We start from the raw sequence: 15,213 nt of genomic DNA, 5'->3' as shown, positions 1-15,213 counted from the left end.
GCAGCAGCAAAGACAGCAACATCCTCAAGTACTTCCCATTCACCTTGACTTTGGCGTCCACGTCGTCCTGCGCCACTATGCGTGACAGCTCGTCATAGAAGAGAGCGGCAGCCATGGGGTCACGACTGACGCTGGACCGGACCATGTCCAGCAAGTTGATCACCTGCACACAACAGAATGCGCTCAGTACTGATTACACATATTTTGACGCTCGGCCGGACCATGTCCAGCGAGTTGATCACCTGCACACAACAGAATGCGCTCAGTACTGATTACACATATTTTGACGCTGGACCGGACCATGTCCAGCAAGTTGATCACCTGCACACAACAAAATGCGCTCAGTACTGATTACACATATTTTGACGCTCGGCCGGACCATGTCCAGCGAGTTGATCACCTGCACACAACAGAATCCGCTCAGTACTGATTACACATATTTTGACGCTGGACCGGACCATGTCCAGCCAAGTTGATCACCTGCACACAACAGAATGCGCTCAGTACTGATTACACATATTTTGACGCTCGGCCGGACCATGTCCAGCAAGTTGATCACCTGCACACAACAAAATGCGCTCAGTACTGATTACACATATTTTGACGCTCGGCCGGACCATGTCCAGCGAGTTGATCACCTGCACACAACAGAATGCGCTCAGTACTGATTACACATATTTTGACGCTGGACCGGACCATGTCCAGCAAGTTGATCACCTGCACACAACAAAATGCGCTCAGTACTGATTACACATATTTTGACGCTCGGCCGGACCATGTCCAGCAAGTTGATCACCTGCACACAACAAAATGCGCTCAGTACTGATTACACATATTTTGACGCTCGGCCGGACCATGTCCAGCGAGTTGATCACCTGCACACAACAGAATCCGCTCAGTACTGATTACACATATTTTGACGCTGGACCGGACCATGTCCAGCCAAGTTGATCACCTGCACACAACAGAATGCGCTCAGTACTGATTACACATATTTTGACGCTCGGCCGGACCATGTCCAGCAAGTTGATCACCTGCACACAACAAAATGCGCTCAGTACTGATTACACATATTTTGACGCTCGGCCGGACCATGTCCAGCGAGTTGATCACCTGCACACAACAGAATGCGCTCAGTACTGATTACACATATTTTGACGCTGGACCGGACCATGTCCAGCAAGTTGATCACCTGCACACAACAAAATGCGCTCAGTACTGATTACACATATTTTGACGCTCGGCCGGACCATGTCCAGCGAGTTGATCACCTGCACACAACAGAATGCGCTCAGTACTGATTACACTTATTTTGACGCTGGACCGGACCATGTCCAGCAAGTTGATCACCTGCACACAACAAAATGCGCTCAGTACTGATTACACATATTTTGATGCTCGGCCGGACCATGTCCAGCGAGTTGATCACCTGCACACAACAGAATGCGCTCAGTACTGATTACACATATTTTGACGCTCGGCCGGACCATGTCCAGCGAGTTGATCACCTGCACACAACAGAATGCGCTCAGTACTGATTACACTTATTTTGACGCTGGACCGGACCATGTCCAGCAAGTTGATCACCTGCACACAACAAAATGCGCTCAGTACTGATTACACATATTTTGATGCTCGGCCGGACCATGTCCAGCGAGTTGATCACCTGCACACAACAGAATGCGCTCAGTACTGATTACACATATTTTGACGCTCGGCCGGACCATGTCCAGCGAGTTGATCACCTGCACACAACAGAATGCGCTCAGAACTGATTACACTTATTTTGACGCTCGACCGGACCATGTCCAGCGAGTTGATCACCTGCACACAACAGAATGCGCTCAGTACTGATTACACATATTTTGACGCTGGACCGGACCATGTCCAGCAAGTTGATCACCTGCACACAACAGAATGCGCTCAGAACTGATTACACATATTTTGACGCTGGACCGGACCATGTCCAGCAAGTTGATCACCTGCACACAACAGAATGCGCTCAGAACTGATTACACTTATTTTGACGCTCGGCCGGACAATGTCCAGCCAAGTTGATCACCTGCACACAACAGAATGCGCTCAGTACTGATTACACTTATTTTGACGCTCGGCCGGACCATGTCCAGCAAGTTGATCACCTGCACACAACAGAATGCGCTCAGTACTGATTACACTTATTTTGACGCTGGACCGGACCATGTCCAGCAAGTTGATCACCTGCACACAACAGAATGCGCTCAGTACTGATTACACTTATTTTGACGCTCGACCGGACCATGTCCAGCAAGTTGATCACCTGCACACAACAGAATGCACTCAGTATGAATGACTAATATTTTGACACTTGATCATACTACATCAAGCAGACACAGTTTGCCTTTTTTGAGAATCACAACAACTTTACAAGCTGGAAATTCCTAAAGCTTTCAAGTGGATAATTATCGTACCTGTCTGTATACGTCGTTTGTCAGAGATGTTTGCGGCTGGGATTGTGTGTCCACAGTATCATCATCCTCTGTACACCTGGAGAATACAGTTGATGGGTGAAAGTAAAATGAAGACAGCAAGAAGTAGGGGTGGACGCACAGACAAACAGCAAGGCAGACTAGAAGTATCGAGATCTTACCTGATGTTGGGCATACCACGTACTATCATGATTGTACCAATGATGCAGACGCCCTTGTATCTGGACTCTTACCTGATGCATAATGTACCATATACTATCATGATTGTACCAATGATGCAGACGCCCTTGTATCTGGACTCTTACCTGATGCATAATGTACCATATACTATCATGATTGTACCAATGATGCAGACGCCCTTGTATCTGGACTCTCGCCTACATACTACCATGATCTACAGTATGACTATCATGACAGTGCTAATGATGCTGATGCGCTTGTACCTGGACCCTTACCTGATGCGTGACATACCACGCACTATCATAATGGTTCCAATGATGCCAATGCGCTTGTACCTGGTGAGCAAGAAATGTCATCAAAGATGGGATTCTTTACGCCAAAGATATGGGGTTGTAGCAGGGGGTGGGGCACTGGGGGCATGTGCCCCCTAATATTTAAAAAAAAAATATCTAATTATATGACCAGTAGCGGTGTGGTTGTGCCCCCTCCCCCACCAAAAAAAATATTTTCTTAATGTTTCTGTATTGTGCCCCCCACCCCAATCTTACATGGCCTTCTACGGCTCGGAGATGTTATGTGATATTTTACGCCAATCAAAGTAGTTTAGACGTTACTCTTACGTCCAAGACGAAATGGGACTCTGTAAGTCAATCAAAGACACAATGTGGCTGTGACTCTCTTTACTTAAATTTGATGAAAGCTACTCACTTGGGGCAGTTGCTAGCAAGCTGTTTTCTGATGACAATGTGCACATCGTCCTTAAAAAATTAAAACGAAAGATAGGATGGCATATGGGAAATAAGACAATGGCACAATTTAACCAGCACCCCACTACCATGGATTTTGTTTGTCATAGGATTTAGAAAAGAATTTTAATAGGCAAATTATAAAATCATGCTCTTGATATTTTTTGAATTATTTATATTTGCTCTTATGACAATATCTCAAATTTCACTCCAAAAGAGCACATTATAAACATTATTTGGAGGAAACCCTTCCTAAACCCTACCTGGATCATCGCCCCTTCCATTGGGTTGTGGAAAGCTAGGGTGGTTAGCATGGAGAAAACCTTTCGAATCTGACTCATGGTCAGGTTATCCAGGTAGTCCAGAATCCCCTGGTGAAAAAAAATATAATGAATACCTTTAAATGTCATGTTATACAGGCTGCCCTTAATCTAGAAAAGTATTAATTGTTTTCTGCAGTTACAAGCATCTATTACTGGCCAGGTGTCTCCTTGAGGGCAATTGAGATAACACACCTTGATAAACACAGCGAATGGTGCCATAGTGGGCGTGTGCGACTCCACAAGTACAGACAGCACATCCAGTGAGGCGTCAGCTTCAGAAGCATAACCACTACCGATGTGAGTGACAAGTGAGCCAATGATCTCCTGGAAGGTGAACACAATTAATCATCTTCCATGACTTTGTAGCCACTTCATAGCCACAATTTTTTTTTTTGGGGGGGGGCAAAAAAAACTGATTAACAAATAAGAACCACTCCAAAGAAGCCAGTTTGGGTATTATTGTAGCGTTAGCAGGGAAACTGGATTACCAGTTACTCTGAGAAAAACTTTCTTCAATTACTGGAAGAAATATATTAGGACAAAAAAAACCTGTTCTTCCTTCAATAAAAATAATCCAAAAGTGTTTTTGCCATGGATTTCTGGCAACAGAGCCCGTTATGCAAATTTGTGTTCCAATGATCGGGACGTGCGCCTGTGATTGGTCGACCTTGGAAGGTTGACAAATCACAGTTCCCAGGGGGTATTTTTTTTCGTGATCGAAATGTTAGAGGAAAATACCCCTGGGTTTCCGAGGATGGTGTTACTGTACCTGCTGACAGTACAAGTCGAAGGCCAGGAAGGCCAATCTGTATATGGAACATGCATAAGAGCAGACGGAGTGGTCTGGTGACCGCAGGAGTACCTCACTCAGTGATAGCAAGTCTGTGAAGTACTCACGGAGAATCTAATAACAAGGACAAGATAACTGTAGTGAATATAATACAATTTATGTAACTGTTAGTTGTTTTTAAGTGTATCAGTAAAGAGAAAATCTGATTTTTTTTAATGAACTTCATGGAATTTTATAAATCTATTACTTAGAGAGTGAATGAAATTGATCCATTTTACCTGGGAATGGGAACAGAAGGCAGCAGATAGCATCTCCTCTGTAAAGTGACCAGTCTTTATCTTATTTCTGAATAGGCTCTCTACTGCTTTCTTGCGGTTTCCAGTAGAGTGAAGAATCAGGAGGACAAACAGGTCAATAACCTGGATAACAATCAGAGCCATTAACAACACACACATGGTAATAACTGGATAAACAGGACATTTAAAGCCATTAACAACACACACATGTCAACAACCTGGATAAACAGGACACTCAGAGCTATAAACCGCAACACACATGTCAACAACCTGGATAAACAGGACACTCAGAGCTATAAACCGCAACACACATGTCAACAACCTGGATAAACAGGACACTCAGAGCTATAAACCGCAACACACATGTCAACAACCTGGATAAACAGGACACTCAGAGCTATAAACCGCAACACACATGTCAACAACCTGGATAAACAGGACACTCAGAGCTATAAACCGCAACACACATGTCAACAACCTGGATAAACAGGACACTCAGAGCTATAAACCGCAACACACATGTCAACAACCTGGATAAACAGGACACTCAGAGCTATAAACCGCAACACACATGTCAACAACCTGGATAAACAGGACACTCAGAGCTATAAACCGCAACACACATGTCAACAACCTGGATAAAGAGGACACTCAGAGCTATAAACCGCAACACACATGTCAACAACCTGGATAAAGAGGACACTCAGAGCTATAAACCACAACACACATGTCAACAACCTGGATAAAGAGGACACTCAGAGCTATAAACCGCAACACACATGTCAACAACCTGGATAAACAGGACACTCAGAGCTATAAACCGCAACACACATGTCAACAACCTGGATAAACAGGACACTCAGAGCTATAAACCGCAACACACATGTCAACAACCTGGATAAACAGGACACTCAGAGCTATAAACCGCAACACACATGTCAACAACCTGGATAAACAGGACACTCAGAGCTATAAACCACAACACACATGTCAACAACCTGGATAAAGAGGACACTCAGAGCTATAAACCGCAACACACATGTCAACAACCTGGATAAAGAGGACACTCAGAGCTATAAACCACAACACACATGTCAACAACCTGGATAAAGAGGACACTCAGAGCTATAAACTGCAACACACATGTCAACAACCTGGATAAACAGGACACTCAGAGCTATAAACCGCAACACACATGTCAACAACCTGGATAAAGAGGACACTCAGAGCTATAAACCGCAACACACATGTCAACAACCTGGATCTACAGGACACTCAGAGCTATAAACCGCAACACACATGTCAACAACCTGGATAAAGAGGACACTCAGAGCTATAAACCGCAACACACATGTCAACAAACTGGATAAACAGGACACTCAGAGCTATAAACCGCAACACACATGTCAACAACCTGGATAAAGAGGACACTCAGAGCTATAAACCGCAACACACATGTCAACAACCTGAATAAACAGGACACTCAGAGCTATAAACCGCAACACACATGTCAACAACCTGGATAAAGAGGACACTCAGAGCTATAAACCGCAACACACATGTCAACAACCTGAATAAACAGGACACTCAGAGCTATAAACCACAACACACATGTCAACAACCTGGATAAAGAGGACACTCAGAGCTATAAACCGCAACACACATGTCAACAACCTGGATAAAGAGGACACTCAGAGCTATAAACCACAACACACATGTCAACAACCTGGATAAACAGGACACTCAGAGCTATAAACCGCAACACACATGTCAACAACCTGGATAAACAGGACACTCAGGGCTATAAACTGCAACACACATGTCAACAACCTGGATAAACAGGACACTCAGAGCTATAAACTGCAACACACATGTCAACAACCTGGATAAACAGGACACTCAGAGCTATAAACCGCAACACACATGTCAACAACCTGGATAAAGAGGACACTCAGAGCTATAAACCGCAACACACATGTCAACAACCTGGATAAAGAGGGCACTCAGAGCTATAAACCGCAACACACATGTCAACAACCTGGATAAAGAGGACACTCAGAGCTATAAACCACAACACACATGTCAACAACCTGGATAAAGAGGACACTCAGAGCTATAAACTGCAACACACATGTCAACAACCTGGATAAACAGGACACTCAGAGCTATAAACCGCAACACACATGTCAACAACCTGGATAAAGAGGACACTCAGAGCTATAAACCGCAACACACATGTCAACAACCTGGATAAACAGGACACTCAGAGCTATAAACCGCAACACACATGTCAACAACCTGGATAATAAGGGCACTAACAGTAGACAAACAGGCCTCAATAACCTTGATAGCAAAAACATAGAAAATTTCTAAAATAACAGCCTTAAAGTACATTTCATCTTTTCCTTTCCATTTCTATTTACTCACCTTGTGTTTAGCAGACGATGTGACAGATTCTATTGCCTGGAAATATGATAAAGAGAATAATTTGTCAGATATTTTCTTAAAAACGTCCCACAAATTTTATGTCTAATCATGAAAATTTTATTCAAAGTACTTGCCTTGATCCAGCCCTCTGCTACAGATTTCTGGAACCTTATCCCTGAGCAGATTGCGTCAAGGGTGAGGAGCTCCCCATTCTTGTTTCCACCTGATGAAGTCCTGATGAAGCAGATCTTACCATCAGGGTGAGCTCATGGTAGAAGTTTTCAAAAATGGTAAAAAAAATGTTTTTATTAACAGGGAATGTTTTGATGTAGTGGATACCACTCTGTTGTACACAGGTACACACCCAGCAATCCCTTAGTGTTACGGTTTGATAATTGCTGTTGGGTTTCATAAACTTTTATATCATCTTTTACACCAGTCCAATAGATAGGAAAGGAAAGGGAGCTGGGCCGACTTTATCCAGAATTTCAGCCATTGGCTGAATTACTCTGGATTTACATTGGGGTCTCATTCGGACTGCTATATAACGCTCACTGTGCTGTTAGTATGTTAATGCCCTTTTATGCGGCCAAATACAGACACTGAAGATGGACTCTGGCTTCTTTAGTGGTTCTTTAACGTACACAATAACATGATGGTTAGCTTTGTTTTTGCGAGACCGGACGCCATTTAACGTAGTCATCTGAGCCACGAGGTTCCCCAAGTTGACCTGACCTGAATTCGTACCCTAGTCCTTTTACTTGACAAGCAAAGCCCGTACCACTGAGCTATCACACCAGCTATGCCCAGATGAGCTCACTCTCATGGAGGGTGGCTTGGTGCAGAGGATTTAATGTCAAGACCTACCCCTTAGATCTACTTTGATTGGCTGGAGTGGATGCAGAATCTGGCATAAGTGAAGAGGTGAAATCAAAGTTTTCGCGCAACTCTGACATGACCTGAGAACAAAAATCACAAATAAGATTAGATAATAAAGTGGGGACAATTAAAAAATAAAATGGTAACTGTATGTTAGCGAAAAAGAACAGGCACGCAAATATACCTCAAAGGCGTCAGTATCTGAGACAGACTGAAGAATGAATTTCGTGACAACAGGAAGATCGTCAAGTTCCACTGAGGGCAGCATTTGGAGTACTGAGGCACGGACCTGAAAAACGTCACATCTTTTAATTCTTCTGGTCAAACTACTGACATGGCAGTGTGTTGTATCCCTCACCTCTGCTAGTAGCTAATGGTCTCAGGTTGAAGCAATTCATATGAAAGTGTGGTGCAGTCCTTACCTCTGCTAGGAGCTCAGGTCTCAGGTTTAGGTTTGTAAGAGCATCAAGAATAGGAACTGTCAGGTCTGTATTTTGTAGGAGCAACTCCCTGGAACATACAATACTGGATCATTGCATGGAAAATGAATAAACTGTAACCAACAGTAACTGGCAAACATTGCTTTATTTAAGCAGGTATGCACTGCCTCAGTTGTAAAAGCCATCACACATCAAGGGGTTTGGTACCTTAGTACCTTAGTTGTCTAGCCATTAGATATAGCCATTCGACAAGGGGTTTGGGCGGGGACTGCCCCATGGTACAGTTTGCCTCCATTTAAATACTAATTGGTTCTTTGTTGGAATTATGTGTATACCTTAGTTGTCTAGCCATTAGATATAGCCATTCAACAAGGGGTTTGGGTAGGATTGCACCGTGGTACAGTATGCCTCCATTTAAATACTAATTGGTTCTTTGTTGGAATTATGTGTATACCTTAGTTGTCTAGCCATTAGATATAGCCATTCGACAAGGGGTTTGGGTAGGATTGCACCATGGTACAGTATGCCTCCATTTAAATACCAATTGATTCTTTGTTGGAATATGTGTATACCTTAGTTGTCTAGCCACTTCTATGTGCTCAGCATCGTCAACAACCTCAGGGAGACAGGTGATGATTTCATGTTGGACATCACAAGAGGTGATGGTGACCATATCTAGCATCTTCTGGGTTAAATCCTGATAGGCAACCGTGTAGAAGTCAGCATTACAATATATCATATCAGCTGTGATGGGCTAAACAGATTTATTTAGTTAAAAAGAGTGATCGTACCTTGCTTTTGTAAATCCTATCAAGCCATCTGAACTGATTTAAGATGAGATTCGATGTGTTTACTTCAGTTGTACCTCTGTGAAAAAAACATCTTCATGAGAAATTTTCACCTTTGGGAACGCAACACATGCAGCAATATGTATAACCTCCTCCGCAGGTGTCTCGAGTGGAAAAAGCCTTTTTTTTCGATTTCGCACTTCCTGGGGCATGTTCAAGAGAAAGTGGGGGCCTGGGTTAGTGGAAAAATGGATTTGCTTTCTTTTGTCCCCCTCCCCCTCTACCAGGAACCCAAATTCATAAAAATACTGAAAAAGTGAAAAACACTTGAGAAGCCTGTGGAAAGGGCTACAGCAATAAGCTGGCATCCAAAATGTTACAAAGCATCCATTTCCATTTCCAAAGATTTGGAGAAACTAGTGTGATATTAACTATTCAATTTAAGAAGTGAACTTTTACAACTTTGTTTTCAGTTGGTGTGAGTCTAACTAGGAATTCTGTAGGCATCTACATATGTCATTTGACTTTTTTTACCTGTCATCATCATCTGTGAATTCTGGGAGTTTCTCCAGAAGCATATTGGCAACAGAAGGCTACAACAAACAACAATAACAATAAAAAAACTAACAATAACAATAACAACAGCAAAAATAATGATAATGACAATAATAACAACAACAATGATAATGATAACAACAACAACAGCAGCAACAACAACAACAATGTTTCCTTTTTCCTTTTTACATTGGTTTGTAACATAACATACACAACAAAAATGACTTCCCCCTTTTCAGTTGTTGTATCAGTGCTTGGTTTAATTGAATGTTGTAATATTACTCAAAGTTTTATAAGCACGAAACAAGCAAGGTAGTGTAGACAAGTAGGGCATCTTACCTGGAGAATATCAATTCCAAGGAATATTCGCATCATACTTTCTTGATTGTTACCATGGATACTACAAACAAATATCAGGCGTCAGGTATAAAAAACATAAGACATGATCACTGATAGGATTATAAAAAAAGCAACTCTACCTTCCTTCACTCTCTTCAGCAACCACAATTGGCAAAAGGCTCAAGCGAAATCTGATCAAAAAAAGATTGTTGTGAGTACCATAAGTACCTATAAAATAATAAATTTGGGAAGCTATTCACTCTCATTGCAGCTGGTATGCTGAAGGCTTGGGAGGGTACCGCAGACACCTGATGGCAACTCATGTCTGACCCCAGATCACAGTTTAGGTCGAAATTGTTTTGTTGTTGTTGTTTTTAACTCCTTTTCCATTTATATTGTAAAAAAATCTAGGATAAAAATATATTATAGAAAATCTTCAAACTTTTTAACAACCTTTAGAAAGATCTTTTACACAGGAAAATATAGTTTGACTTCAACCCCCAGCCAGTGTGTAAAAGAAAACTAAACTATCCCTAATTATGATAAGTGAGAAAAATGCCTGGATAAATCATTTCATATTTTATTATAGTATGTTTACAGAAGTGTTATAACGATCACTTAGAATTCGAAATCAGCCTTTTTCTAAGTTGTTCTTTATCTAGACTTTTGTACACTCCATAGGGTGTTGTCTAAACGTCACGGTCAACTGGAGATCACATTGTTTGTCGTTATTACATGTTATTTATAATATACAACCTGCAAGCTTTAATTAAGCAAGTTGCAAGCTTTCCATTTTCAGGGAGCTAGCGTACCATGACGTGGGCACAAAATTTCCAATATCAAGGAACAAGCATTCTGCAGTGCGGTAGTGATCTTTCCATTATCATCGCACAAGAGTTCTGTTATGCGGGCATGAGTTTGGTTAAATAACCGAAAACTCTAAGGTCTGTTTTCATGAGTCACATTTTGTGTTGGTTGATAGGATCCTTTACAAGGTCTAGCTTTTAGGTATGTTCCTGGTGTCTGTTATAGTTATATCAATGAACATACCTTTCTGGACTTTCAGTATGCTCTTGCAAACCTTCAATAAACTCCTCAACAACCTGGACACAAATATGTTTGTCACAACTATTTAATATTTCAGAGGTGGTAAAATGGACTGGACACAATGGTGTCTAAGTCAAAATCAGAGGGTACAAGCACTTTCTGCAGGGGCTGTGTTAGCCTTAGTCAAGGAAAAGTGATTTGAATTACCTCAGATGTGTTTGTTTGAGCTTTTAGAGCAGCTATTAGTTTCTTCTGGAAAATTGAGACATCAACTCCTATGAAGAACACAAGATTCAGTAACAATACTATAAACCATGAAAAATTTATTTTACAATGTAAGTCACGATTCTGGGACAAGATGTCAACTATTAGGGTATTTTTATTTATCATAAGATTGCAATGTACAATTTAGTATCTAAATAATTGTCGATTTACACTTGTGATTTTCTATGCCATTTTTCAAGCTCCTTGGTGTGGCTATATGCACATTAGTATTGTTATTCCATCAACATACCAATCTCATCTTGGAAAGTACCAGCTTTTAGAAAAATCCCAGCACCTCTTACAAGCCTTCCAAACAAACTATTATTAACAGCAGCTTCTGCTGACAGACGCCTTTTCTTAGCTGTAGGCAAACAAATAGCAGATGATGTAATTTAACAACATTTTTTCGGGGGTGAAGGGGGTTTGGCTATGTTTTTTTTTTTTTTTTAATAAGAACACCAGAAAGTCAAAACACCTATTTTAAACGCGGCAAAAACTTGAGAATTTATTGGTCGTAGCTCATGTTATAGCTTTGTTATAATAGACAAACACTGTTCTCTGAAAACAATGCGTTTGGACAAGAAGAGGAGGGAATAAAAAAATAGAATGGCTCATTGGCATAACTCACACATGCTAGCGGATTCCTTCTCCGTCTTCTTTGCCGATCTCCTGCGATTTCCATTGAGAACATTCTTTGACCTCCCCATTCCTATTTCTCTATTTTTCCCCTTGGCCTAACATACGCGAATTTCCTGATAAAAAAGTCCAAATTCGCCAAGTTGCTAAATGGCCTTGTACGACATTTTGTTATTCCCGCGGATTTTTGTTTTCGTCTCACTGCGCATGCGTTTAACTAACCGCGTTAGCCTGGGCTCTCGTCAGCTGACCCATGTAATGCAGGCTCAAGTTTTGGTTTCGAAGAAGACGCGCGTTGTCTGATAACCAGGTTTTGTATTTTTTTGCTGCAAAATAAACAGCGCAGAAGTTGGCTGAAGGACTTCGATCTCCAAACTAAGGTATAAGATATTTTCAAGGAAGCTCTATCTACAATCGAGGACAAAGTATTTTGAAAATTATCGCTTGCAAAGGCTCTGATTTGTTCTCCGAAGTGAAAAATAGTAACCAGCAAAACATTGCCTTTTAATCTCACAGCTGACCTTGTTAGCCAAACTTTGCTTTCACGGAGTTATCATGCCGAAGCCAATGCAACATCTATGATCTTGCCTGTTATATACTAGATTCAGGTTTTCGCTGCCGTTTTATTTCACGAGGAAAAAAAGAACTTTTCTTTGTAAATGTCAAATGTTATTGAAAATGCTAGGTGGCACATTTAAAAAAAAAACTTTGTTAATTCTATTTCAAATCTTTTCTAGCGCTGCTATGGCAGAAGCTTTTAGGTATGGAAAAAAAGAACCTTTGTTTGTAAATGTCAAATGTTATTGAAAATGCTAGGTTGCACATTTAAAAAAAAAACTTTGTTAATTCTATTTCAAATCTTTCCTAGCGCTGCTATGGCAGAAGTTAAGAGTCGTGGCAGAGGTAGAGGAAGACAAATTGGATCAAAATCTGAATCGAAGCCTGGCATTGTTTGCGAGGTCACAGAGAAGCTCAAAAAGGAAGCTCTCCTCGAAGAGAGGATAAGAAAGATCAGGGAGAAGAATGAGCAGCTTCTGAAGCGTCAGCAAGAGATCGAAGATGACATCAAACATGCAGAAGAACACAGCAAGGAAATAGCAAGAGAAGAAGAGGAAAAAGCACCACTGATAGGGCAGAAGATGACAGGGGTCAGAATGGATGAAAAACCACCAAGCACAAAGGGCAGAGCAAGAGGGAGAGTGCTTGCTAAGATGAGCAGAGAAGTACCAAGGGCACATGTCTTTGAAGAAAAGCGAAAGCGAAATATTGAAGTAGTGGAGAGAGAAATCAAGATGGATGCTCCACCGTCTGGGAGAAATTTTCTTGCTGATGATCACCGTGCCGATATGTCAAAGGCTATGAGTCGGTCCAGCCATTCTTGGGGTGGAAACCAGTTTGAATCCGTTGTTGATAGAATAAAAAAAGACAAATTACCCCACAGGTCAAAAGGCCAGTTTGACAATCCTGAAATAAGTATGACCGGTAAGTCTAGGAGAGAGTATATGGAGTGGAAACAGGAGAGGGAAAGGGTTGATCAAGAGCGAAAGGAAAGGCAGAAGAGAGGAGGAGGCTGGAAACGAGAGTGGGATCAGTATAAGGTGCCAGGCATCAAACATGATTCTCAGGAACAGACTGGTTTCCAGGACAGGGGCAAGTATGAACAAGTCTCTCATAGGGGTAAAAGACACAACTGGAACTATCACGATGATAGAGGTGTAGAGAGGCAGGAGTTTAAACAGCATCATAAGGATAGGAATGATGAATTATCAGGGGATTGGGAAAGCACAGACAAGAGATATAAGATACCACCCAAGGCAGATGGATCTGTACCTTTAGCAGAAGACTGGGAAGATACAACACAAAGCAATGAATACACAGTTGGGAGTAACACAGATTTAGGTAATAAGAAACCAGAGTATGATCAAGCAAAAGAAAAGTTAGATACCATAGAAAAAGACACTCTACATGAGGAAACCAGTAGAGATACACAACAGATGGATAATCAAGAAAAATACAATCCTCAGGAAAATATCAGAATTATATCAACTCAGCCGACAGTTGATGCTCATGCCAAAGATTTGCAGGAAACAGATACCAGAGCACATAATATCAAGGAAGATATGGTAACATATGAAGAAAATCAACAAACAGAAGAACATAAAGCATCAGAAGTCACAGATGAAGATACCACACCAAAAAAGTCATCCTTGCCACAAAGGCAAGAACAGCTGAGTGAACAAAAAACTTTGGGTTCTATGACCAAAGAAGAGTCTCTCAAAGAGGACCACGAGGTACATGCTAATTTGCCTGAACATCAGCCCAAACAAGAAGGCCAAGACTATGATAACTACCCTTCACTGCCTGAACAACGTCTTGACAATGATGACGATAAGCACTCTGATGAACAACTTAACAAACATCCTTCCCTACCAGAACAACAGCTCAGTAATGACCATGAAAAACACTTATATCCACCTGATGAACAACCAAACAAAGATGACCACCCTTCACTGTCTGAACAAGGTCTTAATGACAATTACGATAAACATTCACATCCACCTGACGAACAACCTAACAAAGACGACCATGAAAAGCACCCTCATTTGGCTAAGCTTGTAGTCAAACAGGAAGAGGGTGAAAATGAGTTCCCTGACTTCCTAAAAACCCCAAAGTCACCAATAGGGAACTGGGCTGACTATGAAGTGGATGAAGAAGAACTTAAAAATATTCCCATAGAATGGGTTGGTTAAGCTTAAGGTTTTTAGCCTACATAGTAGGCAGAGGTTTTACTCTACTGTTACTCTATTTTTAATGTCAAGTAAATCTTACATAGCTAATTCCTGTTTTAATAATAACTCAAAATTGTATGTATACATTTTTAGCTTGATAAGGTTACTACATATGTCAAGTAGAATATACAAGAAAAAACAAATAAATTGAGTCAAATTAGTTACAACTGAGTGATCTTTTAAAAAAAGGAAAGCATGACTCCAAGCACTGGATAGATCTTTTTAAAAAATAATATTCCTTTTACT

At 41.3% G+C, this 15,213-nt stretch overlaps 2 protein-coding genes across 4 annotated transcripts in view; one reads left to right on the top strand and one right to left on the bottom strand.

The window, feature by feature from the left end:
- The window catches only part of LOC5507668 (Fanconi anemia group D2 protein), a 33,615-nt gene extending 21,215 nt beyond the window's left edge, over positions 1-12,400 (bottom strand). For both annotated transcript variants that reach the window (XM_048730815.1, XM_048730816.1), the window contains exons 1-22: positions 12,171-12,400; positions 11,793-11,903; positions 11,486-11,553; positions 11,282-11,334; positions 10,372-10,422; positions 10,232-10,292; positions 9,872-9,930; positions 9,341-9,416; positions 9,122-9,246; positions 8,532-8,619; positions 8,294-8,398; positions 8,098-8,189; positions 7,365-7,464; positions 7,231-7,266; positions 4,786-4,926; positions 4,487-4,621; positions 3,910-4,041; positions 3,658-3,765; positions 3,357-3,406; positions 2,924-2,983; positions 2,451-2,526; positions 44-163 (exon numbers count right to left, since the gene is read on the bottom strand). In XM_048730815.1, the coding sequence (XP_048586772.1) occupies positions 44-163; positions 2,451-2,526; positions 2,924-2,983; positions 3,357-3,406; positions 3,658-3,765; positions 3,910-4,041; positions 4,487-4,621; positions 4,786-4,926; positions 7,231-7,266; positions 7,365-7,464; positions 8,098-8,189; positions 8,294-8,398; positions 8,532-8,619; positions 9,122-9,246; positions 9,341-9,416; positions 9,872-9,930; positions 10,232-10,292; positions 10,372-10,422; positions 11,282-11,334; positions 11,486-11,553; positions 11,793-11,903; positions 12,171-12,249 (1,926 nt within the window). In that variant the 5' untranslated portion in view covers positions 12,250-12,400. The remainder of the gene's footprint in view (positions 1-43; positions 164-2,450; positions 2,527-2,923; positions 2,984-3,356; positions 3,407-3,657; positions 3,766-3,909; positions 4,042-4,486; positions 4,622-4,785; positions 4,927-7,230; positions 7,267-7,364; positions 7,465-8,097; positions 8,190-8,293; positions 8,399-8,531; positions 8,620-9,121; positions 9,247-9,340; positions 9,417-9,871; positions 9,931-10,231; positions 10,293-10,371; positions 10,423-11,281; positions 11,335-11,485; positions 11,554-11,792; positions 11,904-12,170) is intronic.
- Positions 12,401-12,441: 41 nt separating this feature from the next.
- Positions 12,442-15,127, top strand: LOC5507667 (coiled-coil domain-containing protein 9). 2 transcript variants are annotated; one of them, XM_048730817.1, is made up of 3 exons: positions 12,442-12,558; positions 12,916-12,939; positions 13,047-15,127. In XM_048730817.1, the coding sequence occupies exons 2-3, from the start codon at positions 12,923-12,925 to the stop codon at positions 14,926-14,928; spliced, it is 1,899 nt and encodes a 632-aa protein (XP_048586774.1). In that variant the 5' UTR covers positions 12,442-12,558; positions 12,916-12,922; the 3' UTR covers positions 14,929-15,127. The 2 variants fall into 2 exon arrangements, with proteins under 2 accessions (XP_048586774.1, XP_001628308.1); XM_001628258.3 differs by lacking the exon at positions 12,916-12,939.
- Positions 15,128-15,213: the final 86 nt, after the last annotated feature.

This window comes from Nematostella vectensis, chromosome 1 (assembly GCF_932526225.1).
Source record: "Nematostella vectensis chromosome 1, jaNemVect1.1, whole genome shotgun sequence".
Classification (NCBI taxonomy): domain Eukaryota; kingdom Metazoa; phylum Cnidaria; class Anthozoa; order Actiniaria; family Edwardsiidae; genus Nematostella; species Nematostella vectensis.
Note: the sequence above shows the minus strand (reverse complement) of the source record. Positions and strands in the feature narration are given on the sequence as shown.